The sequence below is a fragment of the Brassica napus genome, chromosome A4 (assembly GCF_020379485.1).
Source record: "Brassica napus cultivar Da-Ae chromosome A4, Da-Ae, whole genome shotgun sequence".
NCBI classification, from domain to species: domain Eukaryota; kingdom Viridiplantae; phylum Streptophyta; class Magnoliopsida; order Brassicales; family Brassicaceae; genus Brassica; species Brassica napus.
This window is the reverse complement of record NC_063437.1, coordinates 3459686-3479295: the sequence shown is the minus strand read 5'-3', so window position 1 is coordinate 3479295 and position 19610 is coordinate 3459686. Positions and strand designations below refer to the sequence as shown.

At 32.1% G+C, this 19610-nt stretch overlaps 3 protein-coding genes across 3 annotated transcripts; all 3 read right to left on the bottom strand.

Moving 5' to 3' along the window:
• Window positions 1–29: 29 nt before the first annotated feature.
• LOC125608100 (non-specific lipid transfer protein GPI-anchored 4-like) lies at window positions 30–6781 on the bottom strand. The gene is made up of 3 exons (XM_048777978.1): window positions 6063–6781; window positions 5933–5971; window positions 30–318 (listed from the first exon to the last, which is right to left on the bottom strand). The coding sequence occupies exons 1-3, from the start codon at window positions 6433–6435 to the stop codon at window positions 122–124; spliced, it is 609 nt and encodes a 202-aa protein (XP_048633935.1). The 5' UTR covers window positions 6436–6781; the 3' UTR covers window positions 30–121.
• LOC106357033 (phosphatidate phosphatase PAH1-like) lies at window positions 2617–3528 on the bottom strand. Its single transcript, XM_048777979.1, has 5 exons — window positions 3421–3528; window positions 3200–3286; window positions 2960–3032; window positions 2814–2857; window positions 2617–2724 (listed from the first exon to the last, which is right to left on the bottom strand). Exons 1-4 carry the CDS (start codon window positions 3481–3483, stop codon window positions 2820–2822), a joined length of 261 nt encoding a protein of 86 aa, XP_048633936.1. The 5' UTR covers window positions 3484–3528; the 3' UTR covers window positions 2617–2724; window positions 2814–2819.
• Window positions 6782–15866: 9085 nt separating the features above from the next.
• LOC125608099 lies at window positions 15867–19128 on the bottom strand. The gene has a single exon (XM_048777977.1). The coding sequence runs from the start codon at window positions 16977–16979 to the stop codon at window positions 16062–16064; it is 918 nt and encodes a 305-aa protein (XP_048633934.1). The 5' UTR covers window positions 16980–19128; the 3' UTR covers window positions 15867–16061.
• Between the last annotated feature and the right edge of the window lie 482 nt (window positions 19129–19610).

The window sequence follows — 19610 nt, the reverse complement described above, 5'->3', positions numbered from 1 at the left end:
CCCAAGTAGATATACATGAACGTGGCACGGATAAAAATAACATCATATGCCTTCAAATGACAAATTGACAACCATAAAACTCAGTAGAAAATATATATGAAAACGAGTGAACTGTAATTAATTAAAATAAAAACGAAATATATGTTACAGAAGAAACTATAACGGAAACGAGGGTCAGTGTTGAAACTGAGAGGTGGTTGGTGCCAGAACTTGAGGGAGACGGTGCAGTCATGACCGGCGACTCAGCCAAAGATGGTGAAGATGTTGGTGACCCGCCCGAAGATGGTGAAGTCATAGGTGTTCCAGCCGATGGAGTAACTGCATCATTATTATCACTAGATCTTTTTTCCGCGCTACGCGCGGATTGTGTTTTATTAATTTATTCTACATATATTTAAATTGTTTAGCAAAGTTTGTAAGAAAGAAGTTCAATGTTAAATTTTGTAGAAAATTATAATACTTAACAAATCATTGAAGATGTTGGTGTTACATACAATACTTAATTCATTTACCAAAAATTATTTAAGAGTAATTGTGTTGTCAACCTCAAAAGTTTTTTATCTACAACCTAATAATAAAATCATTGTTAAAAAAAAGTTATTTATCAATTAGTTGGTGAAACATTGGATAATTGCTTTTTTATAAACTCAATTCCTTTGTCATTAGGTTACAATCTTCATAAAATACGGCAAATTTTGAAAACTCTCACACTTATATATGATATATTATATAATAGTTCATATCTTATTATATAAAGTATGGTTTTTTAAAGTTGCTAATTAACTTGATTGTGGCACATGACAATTATATATTTAAGATTGTGATATGTGTAAAAAATATCTCATAACTCAAAATATATACTAAGATAATAACAAAAACACATTTTTAAGAAGTTATTATAAATATTATTTAATTGTAATTTTACATTTTCAAAACACTAAACAAAATATAACTGCAAAATATTAAATGATAATAATTTTTATTTTAATATTGTGACATGTGTTAAAATACCTCATGATTAAAATATACATACTAAGATATTTAAAATTAATTATTTCAATTAATTTTGAAATAAGTAATTTTAAAAATTATTTAATAGTAAAAAATAAATTTTAAAATTATATAATAATATTATTTAAAGAAAATTTCTTTTTGAAATATCCTAAAAAAATATTCGTAAGATAATTTGTTTAATACCAATTTTCATTTCTAAAAATTCAAAAGAAAGATAATTTTTAAAAATGATATGAATTATATATTTAAGATTGTGATATACGTTAAAATTAAAAAAATATATATATTAAGATAATAAAAAATAATTTTATAATCACACCATTGATGCTAAAGTAAACAAATTTGATGTTTGTCTTGCAATATATTTGATATTTAGCTGACTATCAATAATACATATTGATTGGTGTCGTGTAACATTAATAGTTTGAATTGTTGTTTTTAATTTGTCTTAAAAAATATAAAAAATAGAGAGAGTTTACAGATATATATGTTTCAATTAACTAATAATATTTTGAATAATATTTAAAAGTTAATAGATATAAAAAATAATATACTATTTTAAATCACCATAAATCTTGAAATATAAATACTAACAAAAATTTATGTAAGGAAATGGATTGTTATTAATAAAATAAGTCTTATGCCGATATATACTGAAAAATCCAAGAACTAATGTGAAAACAATCATTTTTTTAATGTTTTCATGAAATTAAAACATCAAATTAACTTTGTGCACTGCACGGATCTGTATTTAGTTTTTAAATACACGTGGAAGAAAGTAATATAATGGTTTAGTTGGTTGGAATACTGTAATTGATTAGTTGATTTATGTTTTTGTTTTCATCCTGATTATTTCTATACTATATAAACAAATTATTTTATTTTATTAATTATAAATTATAAATTTCCTCTAGTTTTGAGAGATTGATGTGTTGTGATTTGCATATATATTAATAAAAAGTAAACACATACTTATTAGTTTTTGTTAATTTCATTTCCTTCTCAATAAAGTTCTACCAATCATATTTCTAGGTTTTAATTTATGTTTTAGTTTTCAAGTGAAATGCATTAATTAAAAGTAGAATATCAATCTTTTGTATGCAAGTAAAAAAAGTTGCAACATCAGTTATTTGTATAGAAAGGGAGTATAATAGAAGGTGGATCTCATATATTACTATTTCCTTTTGTAAGAGTTATAGATGGGTTATCGTTCAAAAAAAAAAGAGATCTATGGTTCATGAGAAAGCTTTTTATGTATTTGATAAAGATAAGACTTCTCCTCTTTTTAATAAGAACGAAAAAGGAGAGAATTGTATTAGTAAAATGAGTTAGAAACTTAGAATATCTATGTAGTAACAAACTAAACTTTATATTACTTTAGTTTTATTACTAATAATAGTATAAAAATATTTTTAGTTAAGAAAATTACAATATCACAGAAAATTTATTGAGTCTTGTGTACAGAAATTTTTTGACATGTTGCTACCTTTCCCTGGTCAATTTTATAAAACACAGTCTCTCTCAGTAGGTTCCAACAAACAATCAATAATGCATGTCAGATTATCAAGAAAATTTGATTACCTTTGGGTTGATTATGAATATCTTTCCCTTGGGGATTCCGAGTTTGCTGTAACTCAGCTCATCAGTGTCTCTGTTTCCAAATCCAGCGTAGAACGGGTTATAGTGCTCTGGAAAAAGCTTCTTGATATCCTGCACATCATTACATTTGTAAACTGTTCTTATCTAAACACATGCCGCTGGATTAACCGCTCTCTCTTATATCAAAGATAAACTTTTACCTCCAATCATGCGATCTTGAATTCGTGAGGTGCTCTTCTTATCACTGCAAGATAGTTATAAAGTACATGAGTTAAAAAAAAGAGATACTTATTATCAAGTAACAGAAACATTAACATGCTACTAATGAAGGTATTAAGATTAATACCTTCACGGTACAATGCTGGAAACAACCCGTCTGGTGAAATGACTACAGGACCATTTGGTAGAGCTTTTCCGTCCTGCAAGGTGGAGGAAAAAAATCCATAAGAAGCAAAGAGATCTCATAACAAAAAGGCTATACATAGCCTCACATAATTACCATTTGAGTTAATTAGACTAATGTTATTATATTGATAAGTATAGATTCGAGTACCAATTCAATGGTAAAAAAGATGTCAAGTCTTACCTGCTTTAGATTATTTAAGAAACTTCTTGTTAGATATGCATGAACAATGGCACGAGCGCTCAGAAACAGCAGCTGATATCCTTTCTCCTGAAAGAAATACAAAGCAAAGCATATGTGAGATCCATAATTACAAACTGTATCTTACACAAGCAGTAGTTGGATCTCATGTTTTACCAAATTAAAGTCTGAAAAGCTAAACTAACTTAAACCTTGAAAATTACCTTTATAGCTGAAAAAAGCTTGGCAACACCAGACTGTGTCCAGTCCCTTCCAACCAAAGGCATGAACTGACCTAACACATCAGATCTGCAGCAAAAGGATCATCACATTAGCATATGTCTAAATATTATAATTCTAATTTGAAGTAAAATTAGTAAGGATTCAGAAGCTGTTCTTAGTAATAGTTACATCAACATCTGAAATCACAATCTTAGTGTCCCATCTCCACCGGTAAATATGTGCATCAACCTAACAAAAAAAAAAATTAGAGTGTGCATTCAAATTTTAAACTAATGTTACCATCAACACAAACCTGTTATGTTCCAAGAACTCTGGTGGAGAAACTAAAAGTGATCATCGTTGTCAATAAGAACTCTAAATAAGGACATAAACAGGGGGGCAACGTTGCATGCGTATTTTGAAATTTGGTTAACACATGGGTATTACTAATGATAGTTAAATACTGGCATGCAGAAGTGAAATCTAAGGTTGCTTCACTAACTAATAATTGAGAAATCGTGGGGGATGACAATGAGTTACAGAGTGAGTAAAAAGGTATTGTGTACCTCCTATCGGTTGGAGTTTGAAGGCTATCAGTAAATTTGCGATAAAACTCATTGGCAGCATGATCCCGCAGGTAAAGATTCAGCACAGGGCCACTGCAAAAGTTCATCGAAAGTTTGTTAGAACTTAGAAGGGAATAAATATGAAAGTCAATTGTTAATTGAGTTTGCAAGTATAATAGTTTCAATCAGCGAAATTGAATCTTAGGGAGTACAATAGTCGTCATGGAAATGCGAGTTCATACTTGTTCATCAATAAGAAGAAGCTCCAGCCAAGCCAGCAATAACGTCACTGAAGAAAAGGTCATGGTTGCATCACCGGTTGATTTCGTCCTCTGTTTGCCATTAGTAGCTCTGATCGATTTATTTCCGTGACTGGTGAAGAGCAATGGGAAGAATAGATGAGGGATATATATAGTTTGGAGGTGGTGGGATAGAAATCGATTCATGGCGCTAGGATATCTTCAGTTAATTATTGAGCTTTATGAGGCTAATACGTTGAATGAATACGTTGAAGAGGTGAAGGGGAAGATGTACAGATGGAAGTGGTGATAGGATGAGAGGACGACCTTGGAGGATTGTCGTTTTACAGATATTAGGTTTTAGACAGGGAATGGGCCAATGTTAAGCTTATAGGAAAGACATGTTACCAATTAATTTCAAAGGCCACAAAAAGCCTGGTTCAAACAATGATTTTTAACGTGGCATTGTTGCTGACATGGCACTATTATTGGCTATGAATTTTTTGCCTATGTGGACATCCTCCCTACTCCTCATATATCAATAAGAAGAAGCTCCAGCCAAGCCAGCAATAACGTCACTGAAGAAAAGGTCATGGTTGCATCACCGGTTGATTTCGTCCTCTGTTTGCCATTAGTAGCTCTGATCGATTTATTTCCGTGACTGGTGAAGAGCAATGGGAAGAATAGATGAGGGATATATATAGTTTGGAGGTGGTGGGATAGAAATCGATTCATGGCGCTAGGATATCTTCAGTTAATTATTGAGCTTTATGAGGCTAATACGTTGAATGAATACGTTGAAGAGGTGAAGGGGAAGATGTACAGATGGAAGTGGTGATAGGATGAGAGGACGACCTTGGAGGATTGTCGTTTTACAGATATTAGGTTTTAGACAGGGAATGGGCCAATGTTAAGCTTATAGGAAAGACATGTTACCAATTAATTTCAAAGGCCACAAAAAGCCTGGTTCAAACAATGATTTTTAACGTGGCATTGTTGCTGACATGGCACTATTATTGGCTATGAATTTTTTGCCTATGTGGACATCCTCCCTACTCCTCATATATCCCTTTTAGTATAGGTTAGATTCAGAACAAAAATTAAATACAGTTATAAATGTAGGAATAGACAAATTATACAATTGCAATTTAAGTAACAAATTCAAAAATTATGGTAAACATAGAAGATGAATTGGTTGAGATCGCATTTGCTGAAAAAAATCTAAAACTAAACTAACAAAGCGAAACTCACATAAAGCACCAAACTAAGATGTGAGCTGCCTTTTCAATAATCAACAAAACATTTCAGATTCATTTTTTTCTTCCTAATATTCAGTTCTGATTAAGAATATAATAAAAAATATATCATTAAAAAGGAAATATAGTTTACATATCAAAAGTATGTGTTCAAAAAAAAAAGTTTACATATCAAAAGTGTAGCTCACTTACAGTTATTTCCATTAATTTACTTTTATAATTCTAATGATGATCCTCAATGAAACATGAAAGTAAATTTGGTTTACCAGAAAAAAATATAGTAAAATTACTAAAAATAAAACGTAAGACACCACACTATGTTAATACTTTTATAATCGATCTGTAAGGCAAAAGGAAAAACACAGCGAAGCCTTCAATGTTAATTATGAAACGTAATCGATTAATTATCAAAGAAAAAAGCCAAAATAACTAAACACGTACTCGGAGACATACCAGCAATAGATGCAGCCGGTGTCGCCTCGTCCAGGATTGCTACACCAGCAATAAAAAAATTAACTTCGAAACAATGAAAATACTACGGAAAAAGCATTAGGTTTGAGGAAAAAAAAAAGAAAATACTCACCGCAATGAGGAGCAACAATGGTGAGCTTGCAAGTCGTAGGCATAGCACGAGCTCTAGTGTTATTCACTGCAAACCCCATAGTTTTGCTACTTTCTAAACCAACGCAAATACACTTAGGGTTATATTGTAGAACAGATAGAATTCCCCCACAACAAACTTTTGTGGGCTTAGTATCATTTGATCCAGGGGTAAGGTACGAGAGACAATCCATCATGTCATATATAATGCTGGAGCAATCAGAATTTGACGGTCCTGGAGCTAGAGCAGCTACGGGTGAAGGAGACTTTGCCGGCTGTGGTTTGTTGCGGGCGTGGATGGGTACAAATGATGATGATAGTAGAAGTATTAAGATGGAAATAAGTGACTGCTTCATTATTTGTATATTATTTTCTTTGAAAGTGTTTGAAGTTTATTGTTTTCTTTTTGTGTTGGATTTGTTTTGGTACAAGGGAACACGAGTTATATATAGAAGTAGACTCAAAAAGGAAAAGATAAGAATTTTGTCTTTTTATTCTTTTTTAGGGTTTGAGATTATTGTTAAATAGGTGGATGGTTATTTATATCTTCATTGTTTTTGTTTTCTGTTCGTTGAGTTGATCTTTCTTTCTCCTTTTTTGGTCAAAGTTGAGTTGATCTTTTAGGTCAAATGATTTTGTAACGGACGCGCATATCTTTGGCAATGTTAAGTTTGAATTTAAATTCAAATCTCATTTTGATGTGTTTGTATTTTTTTTTTTTTTTTTTTGTAAAAATGACAACTATCATTTGTTATATTTAGTTAACTAACAATATGAAATTGGTGAAAATAAACAGCTAATATGAAACTGTTAAAACATATAGTGAAACTATACTATATACTACAATGCAACTCAGTACTATTAAAATAGAACCACAACTTTAGACTCAATTTATTTTAAGGTGAATTTTTTTTAACTATACACTATAATACTTTTGTTTGACACATTGATATTAATAACTACACACCCTAAAATATAGCCTAACTATGGCAATATATTTTATAATGGTTTTGATACAATTTTTTAATTATATAAAAATATACTAATAAAAAAAGTTAAGGAAACTTAACGAATATCTAACAACTTTGAATATATATTTGCATATTCTAATTATCTTTCAAATATTTTCCAATATCAAATCAAACAATATATTTGAAATAAATTGAACTATTTATTATAAATGTACCAAAATATCAAATATTATAAACATATTTTTGAAATGTTCTACCTTATTAATGACTTGATTGGCGTAGCATTAGCATAAGCATCATGCTTCTTATTATCCAATCAACATTTGTTAGAAACACATTTATCAAATGCTAATACTCTCTAAATGTTTTTTGCTCAATGCTCTCATATCATTACAAGAAAACATGCCTATAACGACGAAAGATTATGAGGAAAAATTTCCTACGTAAAATTACAAGTTGATTACGACGGCAGTATGATGAAATGTGTTTTCGTCGTAACGTGGTAGTAAAATTACAAGGAAATATCTCCGCTGTAATGTCGCTGTATCTTTACACGAAAGTACGTGGAAAGAGAAGATTCGTCGTAAAATTCTTGTAAATTTATGAATGTTTTACGAGGAATATGTTACCATTATTTAAGTGAAAACGTATATTCAATGCGCTTTAACCTAACTAAATTTGTTGTAAAAATGTTGTAAATCACATGTGAGGGAGTTGTAAAACCCTAGTAAAATATTTCCTTGTATGATCGTTGTTATACCTTCACCTTCCAAAGTCTGAAATTTTCCATATATATGTCATTTCTCAATGCTAACAATACACAAACGAAATCAAGAAAACAAAAATCTAAGAAAAAGAATCTCAGAAAAATGGCCGATGGCGGTAATATTTACGGTTACGGAGTTTGATGTATTTGCATAAAAATTCTACCGGTAGAGTATGCATTTCTAAGCGGGCTAGAGACATTCATGTACTAGGCGGGCTGTACACCGATCACGCAAGAATTCAAAATTTGCACGTCGTGAAACTGTATGGAAGCACAATAAACATATGATTTACACCACATTACTATATTTGGTATCAACATGAAGAGGGTTATGGTGGAAATGAAGATAGTATTAATAATAATAATTTTGAGGATGTTGGTAATAATGAAGAACCGAATCATTTGCATAATGAATATGATTACCCTCAAGAGGAGCAGATGGTAGATTATGATAAGGTTCACGACATGATTACTGATGCATTTAAGAAACAACTACAATAATAGCTATTGAAACTTGAAATGTAGAAAACCTAATTTGGATGCAAAAAAGTTTTATGAAATGCTAGATCCTGCAAATCAACCAATCTAGACTGGCTGTTGAGAAGGTCTCTCTAAATTGTCTCTAGTAGCTAGGACGATGAATATTAAAACGAATCATAATTCACCTGAGAATTGCATGGATGCTTGTGCGGAGAAGACTTTGTTTGACTAGGTTGCATCAAAAGTTAAGTTTCTGATGGTTATGTTTCAAATATGTTAAGATGTGTTGAACGAGGTCAAAAGTTATGGAATGAAGAGTCATGATTGTCATGTGTTTATGCAACGACTACTTCCATTCGCTTTTGCTGAGTTCTTTCCAACAAATGTACATGAAGCACTCACATGTAAATATTAATTACTAATATATATACATATGTTATGAAATGTTATTAATTTGGTTATTTTGCAATATACAACCATCGGAGCATTCTTTTAGAGATCTTAACACACATACTTTCTAGAAAGAAGTCATCTAACAACTTCATGAGAACATTCCGATCATATTGTGCAACCAATAGATGATACTTCTTCCATCATTTGTGCTCCGCTTCCCAAAGAACGAAGGATAAAAATGGTCATTTGTCCATGGTTCTTAAAACCGGACAAAAACCCCATGCCAAGATCTGTCTAGAAGCTGTAAGTTTTAGTTGTAATATTTACTTTTATTCTTTTAAAATTATATTTATTAATTAGTTTAATATTTAATTTTTTTTGTAACTTGAGAAGACGGAAGTCTAACCATATCTGTCTGACCTATTCAAGATGACTCACGCCACATCAGACACGATTTTTGTCGATCCTGCATCCGAGAAACTCTTCAACGATGTGGCTGCTCGGGTTGAAGAGCGGGAGACACAACTAACTCAGCAGTCTCTCGATGGATTACCCATCAAATTGACATTAGAAGAGATCTTCGAAGAGGTAAAATTTTAAAATTTTATTAATATACTATCCATCTTCGGGGACAAGGAGCGGAACAGGGCGACGCTTAGACTTTGAGCTTCAGGAAAGGATCAAAACCGGATCCCATCCTTCAATTTCATGATTGCGTCGACCAGGACAGATCATGAGAATCACCATCAATACCTCGGTGTAGGTCTGGGATGATCCTTTATTAAATTAATTTGACTATTTTAATATAATTAACTATATTAATATGTTTTCTTTTAAAGGTGGTTCCTAGAAAAAACGGACGAACGGTGGAAATATGGGGAATATGCTCTTTTACAATCAATACTATTAAAAAGGAAGGATTTTGAAAAAATCTACCTATGAAAATTGTTTGGATCTTTTTATTTAACTCATTATTTTTTGATCTTACCTTAAATTTAGACTAACGCTATGGGATGATTTTCTGGTGGGAAAGTTTTTTGGATACAGCTCCGCATATAGCGAAAGTTCATGCGATAGTGAACAAAATATGGAATCTGAATGACAAAGCCCAGAAGATAGAAGTGTATGAGGTCAATCAGACTACGATGAAGTTTCGTATTCCCAACCAAGCTGATAGAAGAAGGATTTTGAGAAGAGGAATGTGGAATCTAGCAGGAATCCCGGTGGTGATGACGAAATGGTCGCCGGTGGTTGAAAAGGAGAAGCCACCTACGCAATCTATTCCAATGTGGGTTCACATAAAGCATGTTCCAATATCGATGTTCTCATGGCAAGGGCTAAGCTTCCTGACTAGTCCAATTGGGAACCCAAGTAGGTTGCATCCTGAGACAGCTCAATGTTTAAATCTTGATGTGGCAAAGATTTTTGTTAATGTTGATCTCACAAAGGAGCTGCCAAAGAGGATGAATTTTAATGTTCTGGGAGAGGATGTAATGGTGGAGTATGGGTATCCACGGCTACCAACAAAATGTCAAAAATGTGATAAGTGGGGTCATGCTGTCAAAACTTGCCCTATGGAGAAAGCAGCTCAAAAGGAGCTAGAAGAAGGAGAAATATGCTGGGAGAATAACAAGGAGGAAGAGATAGAAAGAATTGAAGTTCAGGAAATTGAGAGTGGTGATAAAGGTGGTGGAGTATTACATGTAGAGATACAAGCTGAGGACAATCAAGCCTCCATAAAAGAAAAGTCACAAGACATTGAGAGTGAGAAAGAAAAAGAATGGTTGGATGTCTCGCCAGGGAAATCTAGTCGGCCTTCGAGTCCTTTGAAGTTTGGGCAGGTATCAATACTTACTAAATCGAGATTTGAAGTGTTATCACCAACGGAAGAGGAACAAGAAGAAGAAGAGAATCTGGAGCAGACAGAAGAAGAACACGAGGTAATGCAGGAAGAAGATAACCTTACAAGGAAAATGTTACCTCGAGAGTCTAAGGTTAACCACAGATATCTCAGAGATAAAGCAGGCCAGAAAACTCAGGATGCAGATCCTGGTTGTCTGAACAAGAAGAAAACCCGTCGTCATTAATATGTCTGGGTTTTATTGGAACATAAGAGGTTTCAACAAGTTTTCTAAGCATTTGGTGGTTCAGGAATGGGTCAGGAAACGTGGTTTTCAGTTTGGATGTTTAATTGAGACAAGAGTGAAGGAGAATAAAGCAAAGAAGATTTTGGAGACTGTATTTCCAGGATGGTCATATATCACAAACTATGATCATCACCGGTTGGGTAGAATTTGGGTCACTTGGAGTCCGAGAGTAAGGGTTACTCCCTGCTTTCAAAGCGCACAGTTGGTTACGTGTTCTGTGTTGTTGGAAGGGATGGTAGAGGAGATTTTTTGCTCCTTTGTATATGGGTTTAATTTGGAGGAAGAGAGAAAGGAGCTTTGGAGGGATCTTAAAGACCATCATGATTCTCCTATAATAAGGAAATCACCATGGATTGTTCAAGGGGATTTTAACGAGATTCTTAGTGGAGTGGAGCATTCAGTGTCGGGTTCACAAGACTCGTTGGGTATGAAGGATTTTCAAGAAGTGGTTCAATACTGCTCTATTGTAGATATGTCATACCAAGGGCCTAGGTTTACTTGGTGCAATAAGAGAGATACTGGCTTGATCTGCAAGAAGTTGGATCGTACTTTGATTAATGAGGTATGGGTGAGATCTTTTCCGCAGTCTTATTGTGTATTTGAAGCTGGAGGTTGTTCGGATCATCAAAGATGTCGGGTAGTGATTAAAGCTGAGATAATGAAACCAAGAAAGCCGTTTAAGTTTGTAAATGCACTAGTGGATATGCCAGAATTCATTCCTGTGGTTGAGAAGTTCTGGTCTGAGACAGAGGTGTTGTTCAATTCCACTTCTGCTTTATTTCGATTGTCAAAGAAGCTCAAGGCCCTGAAGCCGGTTTTGAAGCAACTGAGTAAAGAAAAGGTGGGGGAGATAGTAAAGAAGACAAGAGAGGCCTATGCTAAGCTTTGTGATGCTCAAGTGAAGACTTTGGAAAATCCTATCCAAGCCAACATTGAAGCAGAATCAGAAGCATATAGAAGATGGATTTTTTTATCTACTCTGGAGGAGAAAGTTCTTAGTCAGAAGGCAAAAATTCATTGGCTTGATGTTGGAGATGGTAACAATAAAATATTTTCACAGGGCGGCTACAGTAAGGGAGATAAGGAATTCTATAAGGGAGATTAAGAGATTGGATGGTTCTGTAGCAGACTCGCAAGATGATATTAAACAAGAAGCAGTAAGTCACTTCCATCAATTTCTTACTCATACGCCTTCAGAGTATGAGGGAATAAGTGTTGATGAGTTAAAGTCGCTGGTAAATTATGAGTGTTCGGAGGATGATAGAAGCAGTTTGATGAGGGAGGTATCTTCGGAAGAGATTCGAAAAGTTCTTTTCTCTATGCCACGAGACAAATCACCGGGTCCAGACGGGTTCACAAGTGAGTTTTTTAAGGTCTCTTGGGCGGTAACAGGAGGAGATTTCGTTACAGCAGTTAAGTCCTTCTTTGATAAGGGGTTTCTGCCTAAGGGAATTAACTCAACCATCTTAGCGCTTATTCCGAAGAAGAATGATGCTGTATACATGAAGGACTATCGGCCTATTTCATGCTGCAACGTTATCTATAAGGTAATATCAAAGCTCCTAGCAAATCGGATGAAAAGGATTCTCCCTCTTTTCATATCTTTGAACCAGTCTGCGTTTGTGAAGGATAGGCTACTAATGGAGAATGTCTTGTTAGCTTCAGAGCTAGTCAAGAGTTATCACAAGGATTCTGTTACTGAGCGGTGTGCAGTCAAGATAGATATTTCAAAGGCCTTTGATTCTGTCCAGTGGTCTTTTTTAGTATCAGTGCTTGCGGCATTAAATTTCCCGGAGAAGTTCATTGTGTGGATTAAGAAATGCATAGAGTTGGCTTCATTCTCGATACAGATAAATGGGGAATTGGCTGGCTATTTTAATAGCAAGCGAGGACTTAGGCAGAGGTGTGCTTTGTCTCCATATCTGTTTGTTATTAGTATGCAAGTTCTTTCAAAGCTCCTGGATAAAGCAGCAACAGAGAAACAGATGGGTTTTCATCCGTACTGCAAAGAGCTTCATTTGACACACATATGTTTTGCTGATGATGTTTTAGTATTCTCTGACGGGAAGAAGAAGTCGGTTGAGGGTATACTGGAGGTCTTTCAGAGATTTGAAAAGATATCGGGTTTGAGTATTAGTCTTGAGAAGTCTACATTGTATCTGGCTGGTGTTCAGGAAACAGATAGCGAGGCTATTTTAGACCAGTTTCCTTTTGAAAGAGGATCTCTTCCGGTACGATATTTGGGCCTCCCTCTTCTGACAAAACGGATGAATGTACATGACTATAGCCCTCTTATCTCAAGAATTCGGAATCGCATCTCTTCTTGGACAGCGAGGCATCTCTCCTTTGCTGGACGGCTTCAGTTAATTGGTTCTGTTCTCTATAGCATAACAAATTTTTGGATGTCAGCTTATAGGCTCCCAAACCAGTGCATTCAAGAAATAAATAGCATCTGTGCTGCATTTCTTTGGTCTGGACCGGTGTTATCAACGCATAAAGCTAAAGTAGCTTGGGTGGATGTGTGCAAACCAAAAGATGAAGGTGGTTTAGGCTTGAAAAATCTGGCAGATGCGAATAAAGTGTCTTGTTTGAAGCTTATTTGGCGTATTATCTCTACTAGGTCTTCTTTATGGGTTAAATGGATATGGAAATATCTCATTCGAAAGGGTTCTTTTTGGAGTGTTAATGAGAAGAGTAACAGTGGATCGTGGATGTGGAAGAAGCTTTTGAAACTGCGGCCTTTGGCTATGCAATTAACTAAGAAGGAAGTCAACAGTGGAGCCACCACCTCTTTCTGGTTTGAGAAATGGTCATCAATTGGCCAACTGATTGAGCTAACAGGAGCAAGAGGGTGTATGGACCTTGGTATTCCTATAAACTCTACGCTGGAGAAAGCTATTCAGTTGTACCGAGTGAGAAGGCATCGTGCTCACTCTCTTAGGCAGGTTGATCGCGAGATTATGGCTCTCAAAAATAAAGGTCTCAACCAGCTAGATGATATATGCCTTTGGAAGAGGGAGAATGGGGATTTTAAAACAGATTTCAGAACATCTCATACTTGGAATCTTGTAAGAAGTTCATCTCCAAAGGTATCTTGGGTAAAAGGAGTGTGGTTCACTGAAGATACCCCGCGATTTTCTTTCTTAGTTTGGCTTGCTATTCATGACAGACTAGCAACAGGAGATAGGATTCTTAGGTGGAATCCACAAGCCGTTTCTACATGCTGGTTATGTAACACGGAAGCTGAGACTCGTGATCACCTATTTTTTGAGTGCTCGTTCTCTAAGGAAGTCTGGATTGGAACCATAAAACATTTGGCAGGGCGTGGAGAAGTGTATAAATGGGATAGAGTGCTTCGGATTGTTGAGAAGGGTTTACATAAGTGGAGTTCGACTGTGTTACTGCGTTATTGCTTTCAGGCCGTGGCTTATGCGTTATGGCATGAGAGGAATGTGAGAAGAGTGGGTGAGGCATCGCAGCCAGATACCTGTCTGATTGCAAGGCTTGATAAGCTCATTAGAAACAGAATATCTTCTTTGAGAAGGAGGGTAGGAGGTAAATATGAGAAGATGATGGAGGATTGGTTTAACAGAGGCTAGTATAGCTTGAGAGATATAGAAGTATATTTTCTTTTGGTTTGCATTTCATTGTATTTAAATATGGTAGCAGATAAAACTCTGTACAAAGGTTTTTTTTGATTTGAATAAATTTAAAATTCTTTCAAAAAAAAAAAAAAAATTTAGACTAACAATATGTTACCATATATTTCTCTAACAATAATTTATTCAATTCCTTTATTTATTCAAATCTCACTCCTAAATCCTAATTATTACTATTACTATATTTACCATTTTGATTTTTAATCGTAAAAGAATTGAAACTAATGTTTTATATTATCACTTTTATCATATAATCTTATATATTAAAAGAGAAGTCATGACTTCTTTCATGTGTGATTTTTTTTATTTGGACCATCACTTAGAAATCTTATTAAATGTATTTTATTAAGAATAATAATACATAGAATCTTTAAAATACTTTAATCATAATATCTTTTGATATCTTTTTATTTAAAATATAAATATATTTATTTTAAAAATCTAACAAATCTGTTTTAAAAGATTTTTACAAGATCTTCATTTTCGAAATTATATTTAAATATTTTTCATTAATTTCGAAATTAATTTGAATTATTATTATACATTAATAAATTCAGTAATCATTTATAAAATAAAAAATAAAAAATTCTGTAATATTTTATATATTATATAATCATAATCAATCATATTAAAAGAAAATTATTATATTGAGCTAAGTATAATAAAATTGTATTAAATTTATAAATTTTATAAATTTTATTTTCATAAGTATAAAATATTTATGTTCAAAAATAAAATCTAATATGTTGGTAAGATGGATTAAGCAAAATATATAATACATGCATAAAAATTAACATGTATTTTTTTAAGGTTATAATATAAAATCTTTGCAACTACTTTAATCATAATGTATTTTCATTTTAAATATAATATATATTTATATATTATATTTAAAATTCTAATAAATCTGTGTAAAATTATTTTAACAATAATTTAATATATTTTAAGTTATCGTTTATAAAATAAGAAATAAATAAATTATATCCTATTTTACCCACTTTATAGTCATGATCATGTTAAAATATAATTATTATACTTAAATAAATATGATAAAAGTATATTCAATTGATAAATTTATAAATTTTATTTTCATAAATATAAAATATTTATTTAAAATATAATATGATGATAGAACAGCTTAAAATTAACAAACTATATAATACATGTCTAAAAATTAACATATCTTAGACTTTTATATATACAATAATAAATTATATAAAATGAATAAGCATAAACATATTGGTAAAAAAAATCCAGTTTTGAAAGACGGGTCAGAATTTAGCATAAATTAAATACAAAAACAATTAATTAATTATAATATGTAAATTATAAAATTATTGTATTTGAAATAGTTATATAAATATTTAAGTATATGATTAACATTAAAAATATATACAACTTATGTTCTAAAACAATAATTTATGTATAGAAAAGTGAAAACAAACACCCGTGCGGTTGCACGGGTCAAAATCTAGTAGTTTACTAAATCCCAAAATAAAACGAAACAAAAAACAAGCAATCCATTCACGAGACTATTAACATATTATGTCAGTCTCTTTAAAGTTTTCAAGGCAATGCTCCCATAAGCGAAGTAGTTGGTAGTGTCGTATATTCAGCATCCCTCAGCGACTCAACGTCTTGGCCGTGGTGGCCCTTACATTGAAAAAATGCAACGGTGTAAGTCATAAGTAGAAACATCACCACAAATGTTGACATCACTAGACTCACTAGAGTCTCGATCTGAGCTAAACCGAAGATCAATAAACCGAAGAAAAGATTCAAGAGGAATAGTTTTGGCTTCATCCCTTTAGCAATCTTTACAGCTTCCCCCAACGCTTGTATCCCATAAGTTTCGTCGAGTACCGATACGACCAGAGATAGGTACCAGACGATAGCTAGATAGGACGCAAACAATGCGAACAGAACAAGCAAAACGCAGGTCACGGCTGCGAAGGAAATCAATGAAGCAGTACTTAAGAAAAGGAGAGGGAAAAGTATTGTAACGAAGAACAACCAATAGCCAAGACTGAAGAGACAAATGTAGAAATAGGTCACTAGAGGTCCCTTCCAAGATTTAAGGGACAGAACCACAAAATCTTTGAAGTTGACGTTCTCATCATTATAAGTAAGAGCCGAAGCGTGGACGATGACTAGAACGGATAAAAGGTTGATGATGAAATAGAAAACGCCAAAGATGTCTGAAGAAACAAAAAATAGGCCAAATTCTGCAAAAACTTCCATAAGTAGGGCTATGTATTCCGCACTGCTTGGATCCATCGTAGGTAACAACTTTAAATGTTGAGTCAAGTTTGTTATCTCGAGTGTAATGGTAAGGATGTTGAACAAGTAAACTAAACCATTGAGCAAGAGAGAAAATACCAAGACAGAGAACATCAACTTCTTGTTCTTGAGAAAGAGTTTGCGGGATTCGTTGAACATACCCACAACTTCCTTTAGAAGATTCAAAAACGAAAGCCAACCCATCGTTTACAAAGAAGAAAATAAGAAAAATGAAGAAAAGCTCTTGGATTTTGGTTTTGGAAATGATGGTGAGGAGTTTAAAAAACAAGAAGGAAATGATTGTGAGGGTTTGTAAGATCATACATGCTTATACCCATTTGTCTATAATACTACTAGGCTAGTAGCACTAACTACTAATTTACTAACCATAAGACTGATTGATTTACCCGCTACTTTTCAATGGAGGAAAAAGTCTTTGGCTTGTATGTCTTTATCCAAAATCATACGATAGAAACGAACACTTGGACATATTTAAAGCCAAGAAACCAAAGCATATATAACACGTCGAAGAAAAAGTCTAAACATGACTTACTGATCGTGCCATAATAAGATATGTTAAAGAGCAGAAACAAAAGTATAACATGTTCAATATTGCAACTGGCCTTCCTCATCACATGAACGTGGTGACCTTTAGGATATCTATAAACCAACAAACAATTAGTCTCCTCAAAGGAATAAGTCATCAATCAGAAAAAAAACATAGTATAACTTCAAAGTTGAAGTGTTTTATTCTAAAAAAACTCCAAAACTTCAAATTTAAACTTTTGAACAGTAAGACTTCATATTTGAAGTGCCACTACTCAAAACATCAAATTTGAAGTTTCGTATTTTTATTTGCATTTTAGTCCTTACAGTTACACATTACACTTATGATTAAATATTTTGTCGTTTATTGTTTTAATGTTTAAACTAGAGCTTAACCCGTACATCCGCACATGTGTTTTCTTAATAGAATAGACATATAAAATTCTTCACAAACATAATAATGTAATGGTTGCACAAACATGAATCCTGGATGTTTGTTCGATTTATAGTATATAACATTTATGATAAATAGACAATTTTTAATTGTCTATAATTTTTTGTTTGCTTATATTGTGATTGGTTATTAAAACAATCAAAATAATATGTTATACAACATATATTTCAGTTAATATTTCTTAACTACATTAATCATTTTGATGTATTTATAGATAAACCAAAACATAAATTAGTATGTTTATGTATATTAATAAATCTATATTTCCAAAATACAATATTTTGTGTCAAATAAAATGTACTTCTGTTTTAATAAGTTAGACATATATGTCTCTAAGTTATTTATATGCTAAATAAATTCCACTTCTACGTTAATTCTTAAGAAAATATTAAATTTAAATTTATTTAAATGCCAAATATCAAAAATTTTAACATATATTTGAAAAATAACTTTATATGTTCTAATAAAAATTATAGTTTATATTTGATGTGAAATGAGATAATAATATACATGCATATATAAAAATTAAAGTTTGTATGTGACATCTTAAATAAATCTGTTTAATTTTATTGTAAAAATTAGTTAGAAAATAACCCGGTTAGAGAATCATTTGATTTAGAGAATAATGTTAAGTTTGAATAAAGAGTAATCTAACAAAATAAAATATTTTTGATTAATTATAGTTATTAATTAACTGGCACAAGCTGTAATTATTAAAAAGAGAGAAGAGTTATTTCTAAAAGCTACTTCAATTTTAATATAACAGATTTAGAGAATAATGGTAAGTTTGGATAGACAATAATCTAACAAAATAAATAATTGTTGATTAATTAACAATTATTAGTTAGTGTCACAATTTGTAATTCGTAAGATGAAAGAAGGGTTATTTTTAAAAAGTATTTCACTTTAATAGAATATATTTAGAAAATGATGGTAAGTTTGAATAGAAAATTATTTAATAAAATAAATAATTTTTTTATTATTAATTAATATTTATTAATTCAGTAGCACAAGTCGATAAATATTAGAAAACACATCATTTTCCACCACCGGATGCGTCACAAAATAGTGGCAAATACATTCTTGGTGACTATGTAGCTACTCAAAGTGGTAATCGCAAATATTTGGTCGGAATTTTTTTCGTCTCAAAATAGTCGCAAATTTGAGACCATTTTACTCTGCCTTTCCGTGGTTGTATATTAGGGACTGTTTAGATACATAATTAGTAATTATTCAATTAACGACTCTTTAGACACAAAATTAACGAGTATTTAGTTAGCGACTCTTTTGTGACTTTCAATAATGATTTCACAAAAAAAAACAATTTGGTATAATATTTTTTAATAATTAAATTACAAAATATATAGATAAAAAATTATGAATATATATATACATATATATATATATATCTATATACATGTTGACAAAAAGAAAAACTATAAGATGGTGAGAACAATAAATTTTAAGTTTGGGGATTAGGGTATTAAATTTAGGGTTTAGGATATTGGATTTAAGGTTCGAAAAACCATTGGTAAGTTTAACTTATAAACTTGTAATCTTTATTACTTAAAATATGTATTTATAATTATTCATCATTTTGCTGAATAAAAAGTACTTTAAATGTTATCGAATTAGAAATTTGATGGGTTGAATAACTTAGGCTGTTGACAAAAATAAAATAAAATAACTTAGGCTATGGCCCAATATAAACTTACATGGAAGATAGATAATTTGGTCTTGGATCACATCATTTTTCTAAGTATTTGATGAAAAATCCTCAAACTAACTTTATTTAACGAAATAAACCCTAGCAGATCATAATTATCATTATTACC

Excerpts from the sequence above, each read along its gene's own strand:
- LOC106357033 (XM_048777979.1), bottom strand. The coding sequence starts at position 3,483 with ATGCCTTTGGTTGGAAGGGACTGGACACAGTCTGGTGTTGCCAAGCTT. Across the intron at positions 3,287-3,420 it reads AGCTTTTTTCAGCTATAAAG|GAGAAAGGATATCAGCTGCT; the intron begins GTAATTTTCAAG and ends TATTTCTTTCAG. Across the intron at positions 2,858-2,959 it reads TCCAGCATTGTACCGTGAAG|TGATAAGAAGAGCACCTCAC; the intron begins GTATTAATCTTA and ends ACTATCTTGCAG.
- LOC125608100 (XM_048777978.1), bottom strand. The coding sequence starts at position 6,435 with ATGAAGCAGTCACTTATTTCCATCTTAATACTTCTACTATCATCATCA. Across the intron at positions 5,972-6,062 it reads CATTGTTGCTCCTCATTGCG|CAATCCTGGACGAGGCGACA; the intron begins GTGAGTATTTTC and ends TTGCTGGTGTAG. Across the intron at positions 319-5,932 it reads ACCGGCTGCATCTATTGCTG|TTACTCCATCGGCTGGAACA; the intron begins GTATGTCTCCGA and ends ATAATGATGCAG.
- LOC125608099 (XM_048777977.1), bottom strand. The coding sequence starts at position 16,979 with ATGGGTTGGCTTTCGTTTTTGAATCTTCTAAAGGAAGTTGTGGGTATG.